At 35.1% G+C, this 26,850-nt stretch overlaps 1 protein-coding gene across 4 annotated transcripts in view; it reads right to left on the bottom strand.

Annotated features, from left to right (window-relative positions):
- Positions 1-26,850, bottom strand: part of CENPC (centromere protein C) — a 76,246-nt gene that overhangs the window by 37,567 nt on the left and 11,829 nt on the right. For 2 of the 4 annotated variants that reach the window (XM_090266814.1, XM_090266812.1), the window contains exons 5-10: positions 24,470-24,566; positions 14,877-15,162; positions 13,615-13,830; positions 6,702-7,309; positions 2,796-2,870; positions 671-862 (exon numbers count right to left, since the gene is read on the bottom strand). In XM_090266814.1, the coding sequence (XP_090122940.1) occupies positions 671-862; positions 2,796-2,870; positions 6,702-7,309; positions 13,615-13,830; positions 14,877-15,162; positions 24,470-24,566 (1,474 nt within the window). The remainder of the gene's footprint in view (positions 1-670; positions 863-2,795; positions 2,871-6,701; positions 7,310-13,614; positions 13,831-14,876; positions 15,163-24,469; positions 24,567-26,850) is intronic. The other 2 variants (XM_090266811.1, XM_090266813.1) reach the window with 2 other exon arrangements.

The following is a 26,850-nucleotide window of genomic DNA, read 5'->3' as shown; positions in this document are numbered from 1 at the left end:
ATATGATCTGAAAAACCATAATGAACTCTCATTACTATATTTTATGAAAGAGTATTCTGGTCTATCCTCTTATCCACCCCCATGACTACCATGTATTTTCCATCTCTAGCTTTATCTTCTTTATTACCCTATCACTTCATGAATTATTATCTATATTATTGGTTTTTCCCCTAGTAGAATGTAAGAACACAGAAAGCAAGAACTTTTTCCTTTTTTGTTTTTCCATAGCTGTACATATCCCTATATCTAGAATACTATACAAGATAAACCCTCAATGAATATCTTTATAACTAACTGATTTAATATTTCTATTAATGAACTTTGTCAAGAGATTTTCTCTAGCCCTGATCAGTGTGGCTCAGTTAGCTGGGCATCGTCTCACAAAGCAAAAAGTCTCCAGTTCAACTCCCAGTCAGAGCACATGCCTGGGTTGCAGGTTCAGTCCCCAGATGAGGCGCATATGAGAGGCAACCAATCGATACTTCTCTCTCACATCAATGTTTTTCTCTTTCTCTTTATCCCTTCCTTCTCCTCTCTCTAAAAATAAATAAAATCTTTAAAATATATATTTCCTCTGGAGAATCAGAGTATATATGACTCAATATAAAGTCTCTTACAGAATAATTTTGGGGGAGCTCCCTATGAACATAATTTAAATAAAAATACTTACTCTGCTCTGATTTTACCATCCACCAACTAGATGGACGCCTGGAAATTCTACGACTTCTTCTGACAGTCAAAGTCATTTCTTCAGGTATAAGATTGTTCCTCTTGGACCCACTTGAAAAATCCTCCTGTTCACATTCCCTATTTTTCCCCCGGTTTGCTATATGAGGAACACTGGTGCAACTTTTCTTACTTCCTAAATTAAAGAAACCATAAAAACAATTTACAATCTACTGAACCAAAATGTTTTCAGAAAAACACAACAGATTTTTAAAAATAACTTTCAATTATATAAACTTCTTAAATTTATCCTGTGGACTTCTCTTCATTTCTATTTTTTAAAAGTTATGTATTGTCATAGGATTTCTAACTTTCTGTCAGTTGAAATCTGATAACAGAAGACCAGAGCTTTCACTATAAAAGGAACATCTGGGAAAATAAACAGAGATGATAGCTAATGCAAAGGAATCATTTTCTCAAGGTCTAAATGTAAAGAAAGTGCAAAGAACAAACTATTAAACTTGGGGAATATGGGGAGTCACAAAAATTTGTAAGTGAAAAGAGGAAAAGTAATAATAAAGACATATAAGAAAATGAAACTAAGAAATAGGGAGGAGAACCAGAATATTACAGTATCATAAATTAGCTAGTATTTAATTAGGCTAGAATGAAAAATGCATCTTAGTTGTCATTACTACCTACAGCATATAACAGTGTGTTTGGCACATAGTATTTCAATAAATAAGCCATGAAATAATGAATTCTGATTGAAGCCAGTGTTTTACTAGCCAAATGGTTTACTAGGCAATGAAATTGGAAGAACTGCTATCCAGCATGAGCTATTTTAGATACTATCTAGGTTTTTGATACTCAAATTATGGTTACAAACCAGCTAACCAGAATCACCTGGGAGAGACTGTTTAGCAATACAGAATATGGGGACTACCCCAGACCTACTAAATCAGTTTATTAATCAGTATTTTAACAAGATCCACAGAGGAATTCAAATGTATATCAAAGTTTAAAACTACTGTACGAAGAGATTCAATCATTCTCCCTGTTAAAACTTGATTAGGGAGTAGAGAAATAGAGGAGAAAATGAGCCACATTATGTCAAGATCCCTTATGCAGTATCACTCTGATTCTGTGAATCTGGGATACAGACTATGATTCAGGCTTATAGAAGGAGTAAAAGAAAAATACTAGCCTTGATACTGAACAAGGCACAAAAAAGTTTATGAAAAAGGAAAGAATCTTTACTGAAATAGTACATAATTATAGTATCAACCAGTACTTTGGAAGTTATGACCATGGGAGATATTGGAAGAGTCACCACATACAATGTAAAAATTCAACAGTAAAGATCTTTCAGGGAGTAGAAGTAGAAAATAATAAAGGGTCAATTTACAAAACACTACAGCAAAGATATGGATCTGTCAACGTGGTTGACACTGATTTGTAGTTTAAGATACTATCTGTATAACTGCAAGACTCCTCATTGATGAACATCATTTTCCTGTACCCTCTTTCTCCACCTTCTTTCTCTTCTCCAACTCCTTTTCTTCTATCCCTTGCCCCCATTTTTCCCTTTCCCTTATGCTTGTCAAAGTATCCTCAGAAATTACTCTAACAAATAAAAGGTGCTCATGATGACAGAAATTACTGCCATGTTCATCAATCAACTTAAAAAGAAAAAAATCAGTGTGAACAATGATTGAGAGAAAAAGAATATGAGGGGTGAAAATGCTATCATCAAGGACTTATTTTGGACAGTGACACAGAAAAAGTCATACAAAGTCAAAAACGAACCAATTATGAGCATCAATTCAGAAACCAGTTCAAGACCGAGAAAGATTAGAAATGACAGAGAATTTAAAAAACTAGTAAACAAGAACACATACAGAAGATACAACTAACATATTAATACTTGGTAATGTGAAGATAGTTAAGTTAAAACTGAGGGGACATGTCTCAAATAGGGCAACAGCTAGGAAAAAAAGTGACTCGTGCCCTGTCTAGTGTGGCTCAGTTGGTTGGGTGTCATCCCACAAATCCAAAGGTAGTTGGTTTGATTCCCGGTCAGGGCACATGCCCGGGTTGTAGGTTCGGTCCTGTAATGTGGAACTTACGAGAGGCAACTGATAGCTGTTTCTCTCTTGCATCGATGTTTCTCTCCCTCTCTCTCTCTCTCCTTTGCCCTCTCTCTAAAAATAAATAAATAAAATCTTTAAAAAAAATGAAAAGTGACGTGATAAGTTTTTACTACTGTAGAAAACTTTACATACTTACATATAAAGTAGGATTCTGAAAGTGGGTCATATTTTAATAAATACAGCAAAATTATTCATCCAAAATAGAGCAATACTTCTCTCGCCGATGACAATGTATTCCAATGACCCACAGATACGATAGCTGCTAAGGCTAAGATTTAGGGGATATTTTAGAATGGGAGAGAAATAATCCCTGTTTTCATAGAACTTTCAGTTTAGACTCCAGAAGAAAATACAGAAATTCAGCAACTAATTATGTTTGATAAAAATAAAAAGGGTGCCCTGGCTGGTGTGGCTCAGTTGGGAGGAGCATCATCCTGTAAACAAACGGTCATGGGCTCGGTTCCTGGTTGGGGCACATGCCTAGGTTGTGGGTTCCCTGGTCCAGGCACGTGCAATCCCTGGTCAGGGTGCATACAGGAGGTAGCCAATAGATGCTTCTCTCTCACGTCAATGTCTCTCTCTCCCTCCCTCTCTTAATAAAAGCAATGAGAAAACGTCCTTGGGTAAGGATAAACATAACAATAGTAATAAATAAATAAATAAATAAATAAAAAGTGTGGGCGCACATACAGAAATATATCTTAGTGGGATAATAATCAAGTGAAGTGATATTTAAACTGAGTACAAAGCTTGGTAGGGAAGAGGGTAGATTTAGAAAAAAAATTCTAGGCAAAAGGAACAGCATATTAAAAGGCCCACAATTGAGAAAGTGGTCTGTTTATGGAACTGGAAGAAATTCATTATACAGTAACCCAGGAGATGAATCTGAAGAGGCAGAGAGAAGTCAGTGTGTATAAACTGCTACGACAATCTAGAAATAAATAGCTCTAGCTTGGCTAAGGGGACTAGCGGGAGGAGTGAAGTAACAGACCTGAAAACTATTTACTAGAAGGAAGTCAAAGACTTACTGGTTTCATATGGATTGCTAGATAAAAGAAAGTTAAAGATGATCTGGTTTCTTTCTTGAGCTATTAGATTTATTATGGCTCCATTTATGAAGACATGAAAATTAAAGGAGAATCAAGTCTGGAGGAATTTAGTTTCCAGTATTCTTTGATTAGCCTGTGAGACATCAAAAGTGGAAAAGTCAGTTGGTGGAACACAAGTCTTCAGTTTAGGCATTACCAGTTTGTCAAGCATCTTTTGAATTAAAGACAAATTATCTTTAGAATAAAAGTATCTTTGAAATTAAATTACCTTCATATTATTTGTCTTTGAAAACTGGTATGGCTGCCTGAATAATGGCCTCCCAAAGATGTACTCATCCTCATCCACAAAATCTGGGAAATGCTACCTTACATGGCAAGGGACTTTGCAAATATGATTAAGGTTATAAATCTTAAACTATCCAGGTTAACCCAATTTCAGTACATGTGTCCTTAAAAGTAGTGGTGAGAGAGATGGGATGATGGAAGACACAGCAATAAAAATGTGAAAGGTGAGAAGGCTGGCATTGCTGATTTTGAAGATGCAAGAGGGGAGCCATGATTCAAGAAATACAGGTGACCTCAAGAGGCTAGAAAAGGCAGTCTCTCCTGAACCACCCAGGAAGAACTGAACCATGTCAACACTTTGATTTTAGCCCAGTGAGATTCATTTTAGACTTCTGACCCGCAGAAGCAAGATAATAAATGTGTGTTGTTTTAAGCTACTAAGTATGTAGTAATTTGTTATGAAAGCCATAGAAAATTAATTCATTGGTATAGTAATTAATCATAACATTGTATTCCTTAATCGATCAACATAAAAAGTAGAAAATTATGTGAAAATTAGTGTGCATATTCAATAAATGTTTTAACATTAATAATTAAAGAGCATATCCGTCCAGTATACTTTCTTGATATATTTCTTCCTAAGAAATTATGGATAAATGAAAATTTTGAGGCTTCAAATTTTGTGAACTCATATTCTACTTAAGGGACTAGTAAGAAACTTTCTTGTAACGTAACTATACCCCTCACTTTAGTCAGATTGTTTATGTTGTATTTTCTTAAAATGGTCAACTGCTAATTAGAAACTGAAAGAAGCAAAAAAATTGAGAATGATTCCGATAAAAATATGGCATATGTCTAATATTTACAAAAGAGGTCCACAAAATAGAAACAGTTCCTTTTTTTCCCCTCTATTTTACAGAATTTTTCAAACATACAAAGGCACACAAACAAAACTGAAATCTGACAACTATTATTTCTGGTGATATAGTCTATGTTATAGAATATATAAAAAGCTAAAATAATGAGTAATTAATAGCTATATTAAAGTAGAATTTGTTTTTATAAAAACTAGCTTAAATATTGTGTCTTAATATGATCTTTTTCCCCTCTAAATCAGCAAGATAGTATATAGTCATCTAGAACATTCAGGCACCTACACAAATATAGTCAAGAGAGTTTTCTAGTTGGATAATAGTTTTTCCAATTTGAGCATCAAAAACATTTTCACTTATTTTAAGACTTCTTGATAGAGATGAAAAAATATGGGTTCTAGAATGAGACAGATCATGTGCCAGTATTTTTCAACCTCCTTTGAATGTTATCTCCTTCCTTATAGAACTGTCAAGAAGGATTAAATTGTATTACATATATAATAAAGTGTCTGATATATTTGACAAGTGTTTTCTATTCCACTAACTCTTCTGGAGAAAATTCTGTTAAGTTTCTATTACTTAAAAAGTGGTACAGAGAACATAAATTGATCTATTCGTCATGACATCATTACAAACCTCAATCACTATACAACAAAGACAAGAGGGAGGTGGCCATACTCCAGGCTTATCTGGGACAATCCCAGTTTATGCTTACTGTCCTTGACATCCTCTCTCATGCTCAAGTGTCCCAATTTGGATGACAAATGATAAAGTGACCCAAGATACAAAGATCTATTGAGATTATTAGATAATTGTTTTCTGTGCTTCAATTATCATCCTGTGAATGTAACATATCTGTTGATCTAGAGATCCCACCACATTGATCTTTTTTAAAGGTGAAATTGTTTTAGTAATCTTTGTTATTTCAGTGTTTAATACCTTGTTTAGCATTTAATGTCTGTTAGATAAATGAGTAAATGATGGAATAGAAGAGTATGGATTTTATCCTATAAGAAATAACTCCACACCATCCTGTCTTTTGTTTTGTTTTTTAATACTCACCTGTGGACATTTTTCACTGCTTTTTTTCTTTCTTTTCTTCATTCATTCTTTCTTTCTTTTTTTACAAAGAGAGTAGGGAGAGAGGAAGGGAAAGGGAGAAACACTGATGCAAAAGAGAAGCACCAAGGCCAGGAATTTGAACCCGCAACCTAGGCATGTGCCCTGACCAGGAATTGAACACACAACCTTTCAGTTAGGGGACGACACTCCAACCAACTGGGCCACATCAGCCAGGGCCATCCTGGGGATCCCGCCCTCCACTCCACCAATTTATATTTGAATAAGCCTCAAGAATATAAGATGCTGTCTTATTTGAGTTCTTGTTACTACCTGGTTTACTCGCCTTTCCCTTTCACTTCTCCCTTTATATGTGCTTGCCATGTTAAAAGTTACACAAAAGTCAAGCAACTTATAATTGAATTACATGTAAAATAGAGATTCTAGAAAAGAGCCTACAGGCTTTTGACGCTCTTTATAGATTTAGGTTTACTCTGCCTATTTCCCAAAGCTAAATAGGAATATTATAAAAACATAAAGTAGTAGAATAATGTTTGTAGTTGTATTTAATATAAACACTTACCTATGTGGGGGAGGGGTCAAAAAAAAACACTTACCTAGAGGTGGCATCTGTTTTTTTGAAATATGAACATTTCTCTTCTCTTTACATGTTTCCATGCTTCTGTCTGAATTTCTTTGTGACTTGTCTTGAGCAATATTTGACATATTTATATTTTTATCTTTAGCTTGTTCCATATCAACCTGTTCTTCAACTATATTGGCCTTAACCTTTCTATTCTGTTTTTGTTTTACAGTCCTTTTGTTTCTATATGATTTTTTTGCATTCTTAGAATACATTTCATTTTTTGTAGATCTACAATTATTTTCCATTTCATCTGTCAAAGCACAATTCCTACCCACTTTTCTTTGTTCAGAGGGCTGAGATTTCTCTACTGGGTGAGCTTTACCAGAATCTTTGTCATTTGTCAGAGTCATAGGTGTTACATTGTGATGTTTTTCTCTTGACTTCTTACTCTGAAGGAATGCAGTGCTCTCAGTAGGGAATACTGTGCATGGTTTTGGAGGAATAGCCTTTCGTGGTATAGTAATCCAAGACCGACTGGCAAAACTATCCGATTCATCAATTATAAATTCATCCTCCACATTCATATCATTTGCAGGAGACGATTGAGGTGGAGTAGCTGCTACATACCTAACAACAGAACTAAAAAAAAAAAAAAAAAAAATTACAATAAATAATAGCAAAAAAAAAAATAAAGCTTTTACCTTTGCTTAGTGAAGAAAATATCTTATACAGTAAATAAAACCTACATATCTTTTAAACAGTTCATGTCTCCTCAATTTTCTCTTACCCTTAAAAAGGCCTTCCTTCCTTTTATATTTCTATAATCTGATCACAATCATTTATAATACTAATGGGACCACAGAAATTTAGAACTGGAAGAAAGCCTAGGAAATCAACTGATTTGATGCCCCCACCCACTGTATATTTATTAAAGTTGAAACCCAAACCCTGGCCGGGTGGCTCAGCTAGTTAAGGGTCATCCTGTGCACCAAAAGGCTGTGGGTTTGATCTCCAGTCAGGGCATATACCTAGGCTGCAAGTTCGATCCCCAGTCAGGGCGCATATGAGGGGCACTCGATCGATGTTTCCTTCTCTCTCTTTCTCCCTCCCTTCCTCTCTCTCTAAATTCAGTAAATATATCCTCGTGTGTAGAAAAAAAAAGAAGCTGAAACCCAGGGATGTGTAAATATAGCCCAGATACATTGACTGAAAGTCCAAAAATACATGCTATTATTACATATATTAGATTATATATTTGTATAGATGTCTCTTTAGATTTCTTCTCATCTACATTGGGTTTCCAGACCCAATTTCTCAGACACCACCAGCAGTATATCTGAGAATTCAGCTCAATTCTGACACTTTCTACCCAGAGACAGCATCAAATGCCCACAGGTTAAGGGCTCAGTCCTACAAAACTACCCCCACACACCCACAGACTTTTCAGACGTCAGCCACAGCCCATATTATCTGTGCTTCTTAGAGACAAGCTGACAAACTGACGAGCTAGACAACAGAGTTCTCAACAAACCTCTATAAGTCAGAATGCCAATTTCAAGTCCAGATTGTTACCTATACTTCTGACCAACTGACTATAAATGAAGTTCCCAGAACCCCTTCCTTGGGTTTGCTTAATTTAAACAGCTCATACAACTCAGAAGAACATGTTACTAGATCACTGGTTTATTGTAAAAGGATATAACTGAAGAATAACCAGATGGAAGAGATGCATAGGGCAAGGTATGTAGGAAGGCACTCTAGGCGCACTGCCTCTCCAAGTGTTCACCAATCAGGAAGCTCTTGAAACCCATCCTCTTGGGTTTTTAATGGCGATTTCCTTACATAGTTGTGACTGATTAAATCACTGGTCATTGGTAACTGACTCAACCTCCAACCTCTCTCCCCTCCTTGGAAGTGTGGGGAAGGGCTGAAATTTTCAACCCTAATTACAAGGTAGTTTCCATTGGCAACTAGCCCTCATTCTTACCAAGGCTCTCCAAAAGTCACCACAGTAACACAACAAAAGACTTGGTTTCACTTTTAACACTTAGAAAATACCAAGAATTCTGGTAGATGGAAACCATTAATTGTGGCCATGAACCAAATATATATATGAAATATATTTTAATCATCTTAAGTGACCAAATATTTCTTATAAGTCACAATATTGCAACATGCAAAACAAGATTATTTCTGAGACACCTTCAAGTCTAATATCTAAGAAAATACTAGTAAATTATATTATGTAAAAAAATCATTCCAAGTATGAATAATTCACATACATTTCCATGTATGTTTCAATATTATAATCATGGTATAGAAATAAATGGAGCACAGTAGTCCTTCTCTATATTGCGGTTCACTTATCACGGCCTCACTGTATCGCGGGATTTTTAAAAATATTATATTCAATTTATCGTGGATTTCTCACTATATCACTAAATTTTGCAGTACTGTATACGTATGTTATTAAAGTTACGTAGGTTTAAGAGTGTAGAATATGTTTAAGAATATAAGTAGTGTTTATAAAAGTGTGGAAAAGATTAATAAGGGAGAGGGAAAGGTTAATAAGGGACTGGGAATGGTTTATAAGTGTGTGGGCAGGGCTTATAAAGCCTTAAAATATATATAAATACTAAAATAAATGTAAGGTTCCTACTTTGCAGATTTTCACCTATTGCAGCGGGGTCTAGAATGTCATACCCGCGATAAGAGAGGGAATACTTTATGTCTAGAAAAGTACATTGGGATTAAACAGCATCTCTCCCAATTAGTTGGGAAAGTTTTCAGAGAAAGAAGAAAGTATTCAAAGGATGGTATCACTCCAAAATTCATAAATTAAGATCTAATCCTGAATGGGATGGTGTTTGAGTATAGGGCGTTTAGGTCATCAAGTTGGAGTGGTCACAACTGGAATTAGTACCCTTTATAAAAGAAACCCAAGAAAGCCCCCTTGCTACCTCCTACTATGTGAGGTTATGGGAAGAAGATAGTCAGCCACCTATGAACCAGAAAGCAAACCTCACCAGATACTAAATCTACTGGAGCCTTGACCTCAAACTTCTCAGGCTCCAGAACTATGAAAAATCAATTTCCATTGTTCATAAGCTACAGTGCATGGTAGTCTGTTATAGCAGCTCAAATGGACTAAGACAACACTATTAAAATGAGGAATAGAGAAAGATGACTTTGGGCTAGGTGAAAAAATCAAGAATGACTTAGTGACATTTGAGTTGGATCTTCAAGGATGGATAAGATATGGTCATAAGGAAATATAAGAAAGATAATCAGAAACAAGAAAGCACTAAGAATAGTGAGTAGTTACATCTGACTACAGCAATTAAGCATATAATTAAATTTACTCACTAGTTCAATAAAAAGAACATTAAAACTAATTTTTTTGGACATAAATATAATCAGCCCATAAGTGTACCATATTTGTATCAGATGGAGGGGACAACATTCATAAATAGGGTAAAGATACAAGCAAGAGAGAGAGATCTCAACTACAGAATAGAGACTGAACAAAAGAAGAATTTCATTCATTATGTTTTTATAAAACTTTCCTAACACATTCATAAGCATTTTTATAGATAACACAGAAAATACAAAAGAAACTTTAACCTTCTGGAAAGAACGGCTTATGTCTTAATCTACTAAGAAAAAAAACCCATAAAATAGCTAAACTATAATGCAAGGCATGAAACCATTTAAAAAATATAGGAGTTGGGACTTGGAAAAAAATCTAGAAGTCTAGCATGGACCTTAAAAGAAAATTAAGATTGGCATATGACAAGGAAAAATGGTGTGCTAAAGCAGGGACAACTGCAAATATGTAGGGCCAAGTTAGTAGAAATAGTTCACTAGGTATAGTTAAAGGTCTTAAGTACCAGATGAAGTTTGTTCTATAGACCAGTGGTTCTCACCCTAGCAGACATTATATCTAGTTAACTCTAATGTGCAGCCACAGTTAAGAATCACTGTTTTGGACTTCCGGTCAAGATGGCAGCATAGACAGACATGGCCCTCCTCTCTGCACAACCACATCAAAATTACAACTAAAATATAGAACAGCCATCACTCAGAACTGTCAGAAATTGAATTGAATGGAAGTCTGACAGCTATGGAATTAAAAAAACCAAATCCATCCAGACTGGTAGGCGGGGCACAGATGTGGAATGGGCTTATCCCTTACACACGTGTGGTGGATAAAAATTCGGGAGGGATATTTCAGGAGCGAGGAGTCCCAGCCCCACACCAGGCCCCCCTGCCCGTGGTTCCTGTGCCAAGAAGATAAGTCCCCACAACTTCTGGCTGCAAAAACCAGCAGGGATTGAATCACTAGGAGAAACTGCTGAAGCCCCAAGCAGTTCATCTTAAAGCACCCACACATAGAATCACTTACTCAGACTCAGTCCCTCTGAGCTCCAGCACCGGTGTAGCAGCTTGAAAGGCACCAGTGGTATACAGGGAGAAACTGAGGTGCATGGCATCAAGGCAAGCTGAGGCCATTGTCCCTTTTCTAAACCCTCCCCCAACAGAACCAGCAAATTGGTGCCATATCTGAGACTCCAACATCAACCTGGCTAATACCCTTCGACCTGCCTTGGAGATCCCCAGAGACTGTGGCCCACCCAACTTACAGGCCCACCCATGCTGCTTTTCCATATGAATGGCTGGTCTTGGTTCATGCTTCACAATTTCCTAAGTTCTCTCAAACAAGCAACAACTGGCCTCAGTGAGCCCCTGTAGCCAGCCTAGATTCACAGCTTGGCTTTGCCTAAGAATCTCCAAGTCCAACACAAGTAGCAGCCACCTGAGATTGCTTTATAGCTCAGGCAGGGTGGCCCTGGGCAAAACAAATGTGGGGGATGACCTTGGCCTGCACCACCCAAAAAACCCCAGGGCCAGTATACCCAGTGGACAGCTACAGACCACGTAAGAGCACCAACACCCTGCTCCTGCACAGCTGATCCTCCATGGAGGGCAGTGGTTGGTGGTCAGTGGTCACAGCCAATCCTTGCAACTGACTGGCCTGGGTAAATCCCTCCCATTGATCTGCCAAAAGCAACCAAGGAACGACTACAAGAGGAGGGTGTTCTCAGCCCACACAAAAGGCAGACCTAGAGTACCCAGCTTAATGATAGGGAAGGCTGTGCCACTGAACCCTACAGGACACCTACTACATTAGGCCATACTACCAAGACACAAAGACAAAGCAATTTTACCTAATACATAGAGACAAACACAGGGAGGCTGACAAATCAAAGAGACAAAGAAACATGGCCCAAATAAAAGATCAAAACTCCAGAAAAAGAGCTAAATGAAATGGAGATAAGCAATCTATCAGATGCAGAGTTCAAAAACTCTGGCTATAAGGATGCTCAAGGAACTTAATGAGGACTTCAACAGCATAAAAAAGAACCAGTTAGAAGTGAGGGATACACTAATTTAAAAAAAGAGCAATTTCCAGGGAAACAGTAGAGTGGATAAAACTGAGAACCAAATCAATGATATATATGGAACATAAGGAAGCAAAAAGCAACCAAAAAGAAAAAGAAAATAAAAAGAAACCAAAGAAAAATGAAAATACGGTAAGCAGCCTCTGAGACAACTTTAAGAGGTCCAACATTTACATCATAGAGGTGCCAGAAGGAGAAAAGACAGAGCAAGAAATTGGAAATCTATTTGAAAAAATAACAGAAGAAAACTTCCCTAATTTGGTGAAGGAAATAAGACATGCACTTCCAGGAAGTACAGAGAATCCCAAACAAGATGGATGCAAAGAGGCCCACTCCAAGACACATCATAATTAAAATGTCAAAGGTTAAAAATAAAGAGAGAATCTTAAAACAGCAAGAGAAAAGAAGTTAGTTACCTACAGGGGAGTTCCCATAAGACTGTCAGCTGATTTCTCAACAGAAACTTTACAGGCTAGAAGGGACTGGCAATAAATATTCAAAGTCATAAAAAGCAGGGACCCATAGTTGAGTTTGCTCTACCCAGCAAAGTTATCATTTAGAATCAAAGGCAGATAAAGAGCTTCCCAGACAAGAAACAACTAAAGGAATTCATCATCGCCAAACCATTATTATATGAAATATTAAAGGGACTTATTTAAGAAAAAGATCAAAACTATGAACAAAATGGCAAAAAATACAAATCAACAATTGAATCTAAAAAACAAACTAAGCAAACAAGAAGAAAGAGACAGAATCATGGATACAGAGAGCATTTTAATGGTTGCCAGATGGGAGAGGGGTTTGGGAGAATGAGTGAAGAGGCGAGGGGATTAAGAATTACAAATAAGTAGTTACAGAATAGCCATGGGGATGTACAGTATAGGAAATGGAGTAGCCAAAGAACTTATGCACATGACCCATGAACATGAACAATGGTTGGGGAAATTGCCTGAGGGAGTGAGAGGTGCCAGGTGGATGGGGGGCAAAGGGGAAAAATCAGGACAACTCTTAACAGCATAATCAATAAAATAATTTTTAAAAAGAATCAATGTTTTGAAGTTGCAGAACCACAGAAGTTTTTTCAGTAATCTGAACAGATTAAAATATATTTTACAACTATCCTTTTATTAACACAATCAGAAGAAACTGAAAATAATATTTAAAACCATTAATAGTGAAACAAAGGCACCCAGAAATAATTCTGTTTCTAAATACTGCCTTCATTCTTTGAGAACATACAAACTAGAAAGTGTTGATCAGCTGCATAAACTTATTTTCTGTCACATCTAGTTAACGCCTACAAAATAATAGTTTCAGGTTGTTTTACTAGTAAGAAACTACATTCTCTTTACAGGTTAGGCATCATTCCAATTAACATTAGTGTCAATACAGATTCATTTCTCATCATAAATAGAATTCAGAAGCCATAAATATATAGTTTTTCATAGAATGTGAAAGACAAAAATGTCTCAAAGCACTCACCTGGATTCACTTTTTCTTTTTAAAGTTTCTAAAAACAATGTTGAAAAACTCTTTTTAGTTTGTGGTTGAACTTCACATTCTGAATCATGTATTATGTTCTGAGATGTTTCCGAAGGTTTTCTCTCTCGTGGTCTTTCTGATACTTCATCCTCTACACATGAGACTTTATTCTTTATTTCTACTTTTTTTGAAATATCTTTATCTTCAAAGTCTAACCTAAAAGGTTCAAAGGAAGACAAGCTGAATGCTCCCAGTCTGTTACAAGTTTTCCTGAATTCCCTTACAGTGGCAACACACACCAATTATAAAAATTTCCACTGAGCCTTTACTTAAAATTTGTAAATGCTGACTTGTAAATCTCTTACATAAAATATACAAGGGAAGCACTCCAAAAAATTAAGTTTTATATTTGTCAACAGAAAAAAAATTAAAAAGATAAATCATACACCAAGGAAATGTATAGCTTACAGCACTAGTTCTCAAACATTTAATATGAATTTGAATCATTGAGAGAAACTTATTCAAATGTAGATTCTGATTTAGTAGGTCTAGAGCAGTTTGAGATTCTCTATAGCGTATTCTCAAATTATGTTTCATTCAGCAACATTTCATTATAAAGTTGATGACATGCCATAAGAACTTAACTCCTGTTTATATCAATTAACCTCCGGTAAAACTGGTTACACTACAGTTCATTTCACTTAAAAGTCACAGAACCTATTGATGACATTTAGTGAGGATTTACTGTATTATTAATAAGCTTCCAGATAATGCCATTGCTCTGATCCTTAGCCACAGACACACTTTAAATAGCAAAATCTTAGAATGTACTAAACTCCTTAGCTCTAAAAATCACATAATACCCGAGACAGAAATTAGAATACTCATTGCAGAGGTCCCCAATAGCAAAAGACCTTGAATGATCTACTTTGCTTCTTAAAAGCCAAAGGAAAAGCCCCAAGACATGAACATGAGTTTACCATAACTCATCCTTATTAATATTTATCCCATTACTTATTAGAAAAAAAAAAAGACATTTTTCACAAACAACAGAAAAGTTATCCCCAGCTTCTTCTGCAGTACACTTTAAGATCTTCCTTATTAAATATAAACTGAATATATACTGCATATGTTATATTCTTACAACATGTTAATATTCCTCAATACTTACTGTAAAATCCACAAAAGATTAAATGATGTATTTTTAATACAAAAGGTAAAACTTTTATAATAGGATTAATATTTAAATTTTTGAAGTTCACCTTTTTCTGGTTTTAAGAGAAATCTCTGTAGTTGAAGACAGTCTATTTAAGGAATCTTCAAAAGCGTAGGTCTCACTTTTTTGCCCAATAGATGAAATAGCTTTTTGTGGTATAGGTGCTTTTGCATCCAAAAGAACAAAGGGTGAATGAACAGATAAATAAAATTCTTCGTTGTCTTCAATGTGATGATCTTTTAGTTTTTTACCTGACATTTTTCTTGAGTCAGGTGTATTTTTAGAACCAACATCAGTTGTCAAAACTTTGTGATGAACTTCATGGGCCTGGTCTGGAAGAAAATTATGTGAAGATATTTTAATATTTTTAAATAATACTAGAACCTTTTTAAAATTCTTCAACTATTCAATTAAGATAATTTTTAGAAGACTCACAGACCATTAAGTTTATAATCAAACATCTACAATCAAAATACATAAGTACATACTTTGAAGTTATAATTTCTGAAATTAATAAACTGAAATATGTATTTTAGTTCATGCTCTGAAGTTTAAAATGACAAATCTTCAGAAACAGAAAATTTACAGTTTTATTGATAGTCAATTTATTCAAGATCTGAATAACTATACATGGTTGAAACAGTGAAGTAATCTTAGAAAAATTAAAATGATTCAGTCTTTAGGTTAAGAGTAAATCAGGATAGCTAACTGAGCACATATTTATACATATACATACACATATACAGAGTAACAGATAGATATATACAGTATACATATATAGAGATATGTAACAGATGTGGATATAGAAAGGGTATTAATATATTACATCCATATAAATATATATATAAATATATATGTATCTATAAAAATATTTTCTTAACCCTCAACCTTCAAATATCAAAGAAAACAGAGAATGACTGGGTAGCATTTATAAGGGTTCATATTCTTCAGAAGCAAAGATTACAAGTTAAAAATAAGCCTTGGCTGCTGTGGTTCAGTGGATTGAACATCAGCCTGTGAACCAATCGAACCTGCGGATCCATTCCCAGTCAGGGCACATGCCTAGGGTTGTGGGTCAGTTTCGCAGTTGGGGGCATGTGAGAGGCAACATTGATGTGTCTCTACCTCTCTTCCTCCCTCCCTTCCCCTCTCTCTAAAAAATAAATAAATAAATAAAAATTTAAAAGAACTATTTTAAAATATAAATAAAAATTAAAAACACAAGCAAAAATGGCTTTTGATTCTGGAACAAGACTGCATAATCTCATTTTTTCATGCTTTTCACTCTAAATACAACTAAATTCCCTGGCAATTATCCATCAAACAACAATACCAGAATTCTGAAAGCTGGAAGGCAGAAGGGTTATTTGTTAGGAACCTCAAGCCTTAAGCAACAACAGACAAAGTGATTAATCCCCCCGCAAATATATATACCCCTATACTGGGCTCTAGAGAGGCCTGCAATCCAGAACAGCCAATAGGTAAGGGGTAACATGCATTCTCTGGCCAGAAGACTTAGAGAAGAAAAATCTCAGATACTTAGTAGGAAATTCTAACTCCTACTCCACAATCCAGGCCTTGGAGCACCCCATTCCACAGCAGTGGCAGAGTAGCAAAGCCTTAGGCAGTGCCAGGTCCCATCCATAAGTACCATGGAACAGCAGCAGCAGAGGAGCAAGTCCCTGGAATAACCCTGTCCTTGGACCAACTCAGTCCCCACTTTTACAATCAAAGATGGTAGACCATATGATCCACATGAAGCTGCAGAGTAATGAAGCCACTAACCTTTCCAACCACTGCATCACAGACCCAGGTGACACTTTGATCCACTGGTAGTATTAACACCCCATGTTATCCCAGACTCTTCTTCCAAAGAGGGAACCAATGGAGATCCATTCCCAGCAGATACTGACCCCAAATTCCTCAGGTGAATAAGGACATCAGGATACTTAGTAAAGCACCTTCCATCCACACACACAACACCAGCAAGTAATGAGCTGGAATCCCAGCATTGTCAGAAAATTAAACAGACTAAAATACCACTGCTAGGATTTTAAACACTTAACTGTCATTGGAATTAAAATCCACAAATTTTAATGTATAGTTTCTTAAAAACTATACATTAAACAAAAACAGGGCAACTATGTGCTACAACAAAAAATTTAAATACAATCAGGAATGTCCTTATAACCAAAATGTCAAGGATATGTTCAAAATGACTCATCATACCAAAAACCATAAAAAACACAACCTGGACAAGAAAATATGATGAGTGGACAGCAATGGACAAAGATGAATCAGATGTTGTAATTACTTAACAAGAAGTTTAAAGTAGTCATCATAAAAAATGTTTTAACAATAAAATTACCAATTCTTCTGAAACTCCTAAAGATAGACAATATCCCAGGTCATAAAATAAATGTTTACGAATTTAAAAAGAACTGAAATCACATAAGAGTATGCTATATCATAAAGGAATCAAGATTAGAAATCAAAAAGAGAAAGAAAATAGGAAAATCCCTAAACACTTGGATTAACACACTCCTAAATAATGGCTTAAGGCGGAAGATGCAAAGTATATTTAAAAATACACACAAATAAATACAACACAGAAAATACAACACACCAAAATCTGTGCAATGCAGCTATAGCAGTGCTGAGAGGAAAAATTTACACCACTAAATGAATATACTTGAAAAGTGTATTCACTTAGCATAATGTTTTCAAGGTTCTTCCACGTTATAGCATATGTCAGAACTTCATTCCTTTCTATGGCTGAATAATTTTTATGTATATATTGGGTTGGCCAAAAAGTCTGTTTAGTTTTTCTCCATAAAAGAAAAGATACATTTTTCATTTTTACCATTAACTTTATTGGCTTAGATATTTTGAGTATGTTGGCTGTCTCCTGCATGGTATAACACTGACTGTTCTCAATTAATGTCTCAGTTTGTTCACTATCAACTTCTATTGGTCTACTAGACCAGGGAGCATCACCAAGTGACAAATCTCCAGCATGAAACTTTGCAAACCACTTCTGACATGTTCTATCAGTCACAGCACCTTTTCCATACACTGCATAAATCTTTATTTTGCATTTAAGTCGTGTTTTTACCTTTCATGGAATAATAAAGCATAATATGCTGAAAATATTGCGTATATTCTTCCATCTTCAATATTAAAATGGCTACACAAAAATTCACTAATTTTGATAATTTTTTAAATGCTTGTTGATATGACAAGGGACTGAGGCATTATTGTCCTATATACAATGTTTCTTGTATCTTGCATCTTCAATAAATATCTCTATTTTTCATATTACACTATAACATGGCTGGATACCTTTTGGGAAGACTAAATATAGATTCTAGATTTAATTATTTTGAGGAACTACCGAACTATTTCCACAGTGTCTGCACCATCTTACATCATTCCCAGCAATGCATGAGAGTTCTAATTTACCCACATCCCCATCAATAATTATTTTCCTTTTTAAAAAAAATAAGAATAGCCACTTTAGTAAGTATAAAGTGGTATCTCATTGGAGTTTTGATTTGCATTTGTCCAATGACAAGTAAAGTTGAGCATCTTTTCATGCACTCATTGGACAATTAGAGAAATGTCTATTTAAGTCCTTTTTAGTTGGGTTGTTTATTTTTATTGTCAAATTGCAATAATTCTTTATATACTCAAGATGTAAATCCCTTACTAGATATACTATTGGCAAATATTTTCTCCCATTCTGTGGGATTCTTTCACATTTGAACAGACTAACACTTTCTCAAGTAGACCCGTTCTCAATTAGAATACCTAAGTAATATGAAAATGTGAATGCTCACAAAATTACTATACAAATTAAATACAATTCTAGATAGAATCCCAACAGAATTTTATTGGGAATTAAAACTTCAGAGGAAGAAAAAGGCCTGAGAATGGTAAAGGAATAGTGAATATAAAGATAAATGTCTTACCTGAAAACAAAAGATTTACACAGACTGAAAGTAAAGGGATATAAAAAAATATTCCAAGCAAACGGACCGGAAAAAAAAGCCGGGGTAGCAGTTCTCATATCAGACAAAATGGATTTCAAAGCAAGGACAATAAAAAGAGACAAAGAAGGACATTTCATAATACTAAAAGGAACAATCCATCAAGAAGATATGACTTTGATAAACATATATGCACCCAACATAGGAGCACCCAAATACATAAAGCAAATACTAGAAGACCACAAAAAGGATATCAACAACAACACACTCATAGTAGGGGACTTCAACACTCCATTATCAACAATAGACAGATCATCCAAGCAAAGAAACACCAAGGATATACAGGCATTGAACAACACACTAAACCACATGGATCTAACTGATATATATAGAACTTTTCACCCCAAAGAAGCAAAATATACATTCTTTTCAAGTGCACATGGGACATTTTCAAAGATAGACCACATGATAGGTCACAAAACAAGCCTCAACAAATTCAAGAAAATTGAAATCATATCAAGCATCTTTTCAGATCACAATGCCTTGAAACTAGAAATCAACCTCAGAGAAAAAAATCAAAGACACCCAAACTCATGGAGATTGAATAACATGCTATTAAATAATGAATGGGTTAATAATGACATCAAAGAAGAAATCAAGAAATTTCTAGAAACTAATGATAATGAGCACACAACAACCCAAAACCTGTGGGACACAGCAAAAGCAGTCCTGAGAGGGAAGTTTATAGCAATACAGGCATATCTGAAAAGGCTAGAAGAATCTCAAATAAAAAACCTAACCACAATGCTACAAGAACTAGAACAACAACAACAAACAAAGCCTAGGGCAAGAAGAAGGAATGAAATCATCAAGATCAGAGCAGAACTAAATGACATAGAGACTAAACAAACAATCCAAAAGATCAACAAAACTAGGAGCTGGTTCTTCGAAAAAAATCAACAAAATCGACAAGCCTCTAGCCAGTCTAATCAAGAAAAAAAGAGAGAAGACACAAATAAACAAAATCAGAAATGAAAGAGGAGAAATCACGACTGATACCTCAGAAATACAAATGATAGTTAGAAATTACTTCAGACAACTGTATGACAAGAAATTTGACAATCTAGAAGAAATGGACAATTTTCTAGAAACATACAACCTTCCAAAACTGAATCAAGAAGAAGTGGAAAGTCTCAACAAACCAATAACAAAAAAGGAAATTGAAACTGTAATCCAAAATCTTCCGGCACACAAAAGCCCTGGACCAGATGGCTTCACAGGCAAATTCTACAAAACATTCAGGGAAGAACTAACTCCTGTCCTCCTCAAACTGTTCCAAAAAATCCAAGAAGAGGGGAAAATCCCAAACTCTTTCTATGAAACCAGTATTATCCTAATCCCCAAACCAGGTCAAGACACAACAAAGAAAGAAAACCACAGGCCAATATCACTGATGAACATCGATGCTAAAATCCTCAATAAAATATTGGCAAACAGGATCCAGCAATACATCTTTTTGATCATACATCATGATCAAGTGGGCTTCATTCCAGGGATGCAAGGATGGTTTAATATTCGCAAATCAATAAATATAATACATCACCTAAACAGAATGAAAGACAAAAATCACATGACCATATCAATAGATGCAGAAAAAGCATTTGATAAAGTACAACACCCATTTATGATGAAAACACTCAACAAAATGGGAATAAAGGGAGCATATCTTAACATAATTAAGGCTATATATGAGAAGCCTGAGGCCAACATCATACTCAATGGACAAAAACTGAAAGCATTCCTCCTGAACTCAGGAACTAGACAAGGTTGTCCACTCTCTCCACTCCTTTTCAACATAGTGTTGGAAGTCCTAGCCACAGCAATCAGACAAGAAAAAGAAATAAAAGGCATCCAAATTGGGAAAGAGGAAGTAAAACTTTCATTATATGCAGATGACATGATAGTATACTTAGAAAATCCTATAAACTCCACTAAAAGACTACTCGATATAATAAGTGAATGTGGCAAAATCGCAGGGTACAAAATAAATATACAGAAATCTAAGGCATTTCTGTACACCAACAATAAAATAGCAGAGACAGAGACAAAAAAGAAAATACCATTTACTATAGCAACAAGAAAAATAAAGTACCTAGGAGTAAACTTAACCAAAGAGATAAAAGACCTGTACTCTGAAAATTACATAACATTGAAGAAAGAAATTAAGGAAGAAACAAATAAATGGAAGCAAATACCATGTTCTTGGATGGGAAGAATCAACATCATCAAAATGGCCATACTACCCAAAGCAATTTACAGATTCAATGCAATCCCTATTAAAATACCAATGACATATTTCACAGACCTAGAACAAATACTCCATAAATTCATATGGAACCAAAAAAGACCCCAAATAGCAAAAGCAATCTTGAGACAGAAGAACACAGCAGGAGGAATCACAACACCAGATGTCAAACAATACTACAAAGCCACTGTAATCAAAACAGTATGGTACTGGCATAAGAACAGACATATAGATCAGTGGAACAAAATAGAGAGTCCAGAAATAAACCCAGGCCTCTATGGTCAACTAATCTTTGATAAAGGAGGAAGGAACATAAAATGGAGTGAGAAGAGCCTCTTTAACAAATGGTGCTGGGAGAACTGGATAGGGACCTGCAAAAAAATGAAACTAGACCACCAACTTACACCACACACAAGAGTAAACTCAAGATGGATCAAAGACTTAAATGTAAGCCGTGACACCATAAAAGTCCTAGAGGAAAACATAGGCAAGAAAATATCAGATATCTCACGTAACAATCTCTTCATGGATACATCTCCTAAAGCAAGAGAAATAAAGGAAAAAATAAATAAATGGGATTACATCAAACTGAAGAGTTTCTGCTCAGCGAAAGAAAACATCAGCAAGATGAAAAGGAAACCAACCATATGGGAAAACATATTTGCCAATGACATCACAGACAGAGGACTGATTTCCAAAATATATAAAGAGCTGATACGACTCAACATCAAGAAAACAAACAACCCAATTAAAAAATGGGCAAGGGACCTGAACAAACACTTCTCCGAAGAGGACATACAGAAGGTCCATAGACACATGAAAAAATGCTCAACATCATTAGCCATCAGGGAGATGCAAATAAAAACCACAATGAGATACCATTTTACACCAGTCAGAATGGCCATCATCAACAAATCAACAAGCAACAAGTGCTGGCGAGGATGTGGAGAAACGGGAACCCTACTGCACTGTTGGTGGGAATGCAGACTGGTGCAGCCACTATGGAGAACAGTATGGAATTACCTCAAAAGATTAAAAATGGAACTGCCTTTTGAACCAGCGACTCCACTACTAGGATTATACCCGAAGAATCTTGAAACACCAATTCAAAAGAACTTATGCCCTCCTATGTTCATTGCAGCACTGTTTACAATAGCTAAGTGCTGGAAACAACCTAAGTGCCCATCTGTAGATGAGTGGATCAAAAAACTGTGGTACATTTACACAATGGAATACTATGCAGCAGAAAGAAAGAAGGAACTCCTGCCATTTGCAACAACATGGATGGAACTAGAGAGAATTATGCTTAGTGAAATAAGCCAGGCAAAGAAAGAAAAATACCATATGATATCACCTAATACAGGAAACTAAAGAACAACACAAACAAAGGAACTAAATAGAACAAAGAGCAGAATAGCAGTCAATAGGGGAGAGGGGAGAGGGAGAGAAGGGGGATAAGTAAGGGAAGGGTTTAATTAAAGAGCCTGTATAAAAGACTCATGGACATGGACAACGGGGAGGGATATGATAGCGGGAGAAGGGGTGGGTTGGGTGGGGGAGAGAAATTAGGGGAAAAGGGGACAACTGTAATTGAAAAACCAAAATAAAAAATAAATAAATAAATAAATAAAAGATAAATGTCTTTATTATCAACACATTATAAAACTACTAGTAGTAAAACAGTACTGTGTTGATATTAAGAATAACGTAAACATATAGACCAAAATTTAAAAGTATATTGAATGATACGTGAAATTTAATTATTTAATGAATAAATGGACCTGGCAAAACTGACCATCTGGAAGAAAATAAAATTGCCATATTATGTCACATTTATACCAAAACATTTCAGTTGGATTAAAAAAATTTTTTAAAAAGATGTTAAGATGAAAATCTAACATATTATGTATAGCATTAGATAAGAGAGACCTTTTAACCAAAATGGAAAACTCAAAAGCTGTAACAGTTATACGTTTGACAATGGAAATAAAAAAGTTTACCCATCATATGGCTAAAGATACTACAAGTAAAATCTATTAAGTCAAAGGATCATTTGGGAAAATATCTTATACAATTTACAGAAAAATGATTACAGATATTTAATTCAAAGAGCTCTCATAAATAAGAAAAAAATAAATGGGTAAACGATACGAATAGACATCTCAGATAAAAACAAATTCAAATAGCCAATAAATTTATAAAACAGTGTTCAGTCATAATCTTGAAAATAGATGCTAAAGTAACAATGAGATGATTTAATACTGATCAAACTATCAGGTAAAAGGTACTTTCTTATGTTGTCAGTATAAAAGAAAATTGTTAAAGCCTCTTCTAAAAGTCTGTGCGCGTGCACAAACACACATTTACATGTTTGTACGTACAGAAGGATTCAAAGGTTACCTGAGTGGGATAACAGGAGTAATGATTAGAAACTTTCTTTCAAATCTTTGTCTCTTACCTCAATGAAGGACTTTTCTAATTTGAAAAATATGAACAAAGAAAAGTTTAAAAAGTTGCAGCCACACATGTAACTGACTAAAGTAAATGGAACAAAAGGAGAAGACCAAAAAATAGCAACTATATATTTACAAATAGCAAATGATTATGATGTATATGTGAAACTAATATAGTGTTACAGGTCAAATATACTTTAACAACAAAAAAATTTGTTTTTAAAGATGCTCAAGGAGCACCTGCACAGGCCCACATGAATGAGTCATCTTGGAACTATATAGTCCCAGTCCAGCCTTCAGATGACTGAAACACTGGCCAACATCTTGCCAACCACTTCATGATAGATTTCATGTCAGAACCATCTAACTAGGCTGTACCAAATTCCTGACCACAAGAAAATGTTTGAGATTAAAAAAAGAAAATCATTGTTGTTTAAAAAAATAAATCTATTTGAAAACTACTAAAGCTACAGTCCTATAATAATTCTTATTTAGTTAATGTCTCTTACCACATCCTAGTAAGCAATGATCCTACCAGTAAAACAAAGAAACAAATAATCACATAAAACTTATTCTTAATCATGATTTAAAAAAATAAAAACTCTAAATATGGACTTGACAGGAAATAAAAAACATCATTTCACAATTCTTCCTAGACTGACCATGACCTTGTCACTCAAGCCAACACAGGCATCACCTATAGCATTTCTAACTTTTTAAATATATCTAATGTATTTTAGAATTGTACACCTGAAACCTATATAATTTTATTAACTTGTGTCAATAAATTCTATAAAAACATGATAGATGGATAGACAGACAGACAGACAGACAGAGAGATAGATGATAAATAGAGACCTAGGCAAAGAACACCCATGGGCATGCTACCAACCTGATTCATTTGCAGATTCTACAGTGCACTGCTGAGAGGCTCCTTTCTTTCTTGAAGAAACTGAAACTGACTTTGACTGTGATATCTGGGACTGAGCCTAAAGGGAATAGAAATTAGACCTACTCTGTTAAACTGTGATTTCTGATTAAATGCATTTGTTATTAAATTGGAAAAAAGCAGGTATTTAAAAATAATAAAGCAGCTGGTAGAGTTGTATACCTTAACAACTATTTTAGAAAACAATTTGGCGCTATCTAAGAAAGCTCAAATTTCATATAATCTATCACTGGAACAATACTGTTTTGAACAACAAAAACAAATTCTGACAGATGACTGGCTAAGTAAAATATGGTATAGTCATATAACATAGTATCACATATATAAGAGTGAAATGAATAAACTACAGCAACATGAATAAATAATTATGTTAATCAAAAAAGCAAGTTGTAGAAATACATAATAATCCCATTTATGTACAGTTCAAAACATGCAATAACATGTTAAACACACACATATATAAATATATATATATATATAGCATTTAGAGAATGACTTGTAAGAAAGAGCACAACAAACATAATCATTTAAAGGATCTGCTAACAGGGCTAATTCGTGGTCAGCACCTGGGACTTTGGCTTTCAGAATCATTCTTCCACTGTCAACTGATAAGGCTGTGCCTACTATTCAGTCTAGCCTGCCCAGACTGTTGTAGAAACAATATAATTTATGATGAACACTTACCCTTTTTTGTTTCAGGAAGTATAGAACTTTGGTGGGGAGAGGTACTTGTGTAACCTGTTCCCAATAAAAATGGGCTAAGTTTCAAAAGGCTTCCCTAGGCAGAAAGACTATACACGTTGTAGTGCATTTACTACAGGAGGCAATGAGTGAACTCGGTGTGACCCCACAGGGGAGAACAGGAAGACTGACATGGATTCCTCAGCTTCTGCCTGATGCATCTTCTTCCCTTATTGACCTGGCTGTGTACCCTAACTCAGGCTATAATAAATCTCAGTCACAAGTACAACTATAAGTTGAATCTCATGAGTCCTCATAGTGAAGCACCCAACATGTGGGACCTCAGTCACAAGTAGTGGAAGAAGTATTGACACAAATGACTGCACACACTGTATGTGGAAAAACTACAAAGTAAAGTATATGAATGATGAAGCCAAAATTCAAGATAGTCACCTCTGTGCAGGGAGGAAAAGCAGAACAGGATCAGAAAGGGACATCTAGATGCTTCAAAGATATTGGTTTTTTTTACATTAAGGAATGGGTCCATGGTGTCCACTTATACTACTGGCTATTTTTAATACCTTACATATATTATGTATTTTCTTATGTAAATGTGAAATACATCGTCATAATTTTTAAAAATCTAGAAAAAGGAAATCTCATTCATTTATTGCAACTGAAAAATAAAACTAGTAAACCCTCTTGCAGAAAAAAATTGACAATATTTAATAATTTCTCTTCAAATGTACATACCCTAGAGAAATTCAGTTTATAATATGTGCACAAGGAAGCATGAACAAAGATGTTCACTACATCACTGTGATAATGAATAGATAAAAACAACCTAAAAATACCAAGAAGGAAATATATAAATAATAGAGCCACTGCATTGCTGTTCAGTGGATACTATAGAACTCAATTACATAAAAAAAGCAAAGCAAATTTTCACTATACTCTTTTCCCTCTTAAAACCTCATTAAGAATTGTTTGTTGTTGTTGTTGTTTTTTTAAGTATATAAACCAAGAAGGATAAAGGCAAAAAGAAGGAAGGAGATGAGAGATGTCAACAAACTTCTAAGTTGGAAAGCAAATCAGTAGAAACTAATCAACTCAGGGAGAGCAGAAACATGCTAACCATGGAGAAAGATCAGAGGCAGACATTTTTATGTTGACAGAGAAACCCATAAAATCAGTAATTAGAGGGACAAGGCACCTTTAAACAAGGGGTCCATGCAGGGCCTGCAAACAGAAAAGTTGTTAAAAGTATGTGTAGGAAGTAGTGAGAATCACAGAGCCCTTCTCCTCTCCCAACCCTAGCAAAAGAGTAGATGTTTCACAATCAGAGACTGAACCAGTGGCATGAGACACAGGTGAAGGTAAGATTAATACACTAAAAACAAAGATATTAAGGGGAAATTTTCAAATTGCACCTTCACTTTGACCAACGTGGCTGAGAACACTTCCAGTTAGAATCAGACCCTTAAGTAAAAGAGAAGATTTCTTTGTCAGGAAAATCTATCAAACCAAGAGAAAAAAGCCTGCAGACAGTAATACCCAGACATCCACAATGATAAGACCCAGACAGATCATAAAACAGTGGAATCTACCAATGTACAAATATGCAAATAGAGCTTCTAATCACT

Source organism: Furipterus horrens, unplaced genomic scaffold (genome assembly GCF_987537825.1).
Source record: "Furipterus horrens unplaced genomic scaffold, mFurHor1.1.pri manual_scaffold_2, whole genome shotgun sequence".
Lineage (NCBI taxonomy): Eukaryota > Metazoa > Chordata > Mammalia > Chiroptera > Furipteridae > Furipterus > Furipterus horrens.
The sequence above is the reverse complement of the archived record's forward strand: the minus strand, read 5'-3'. Positions and strand labels throughout refer to the sequence as shown.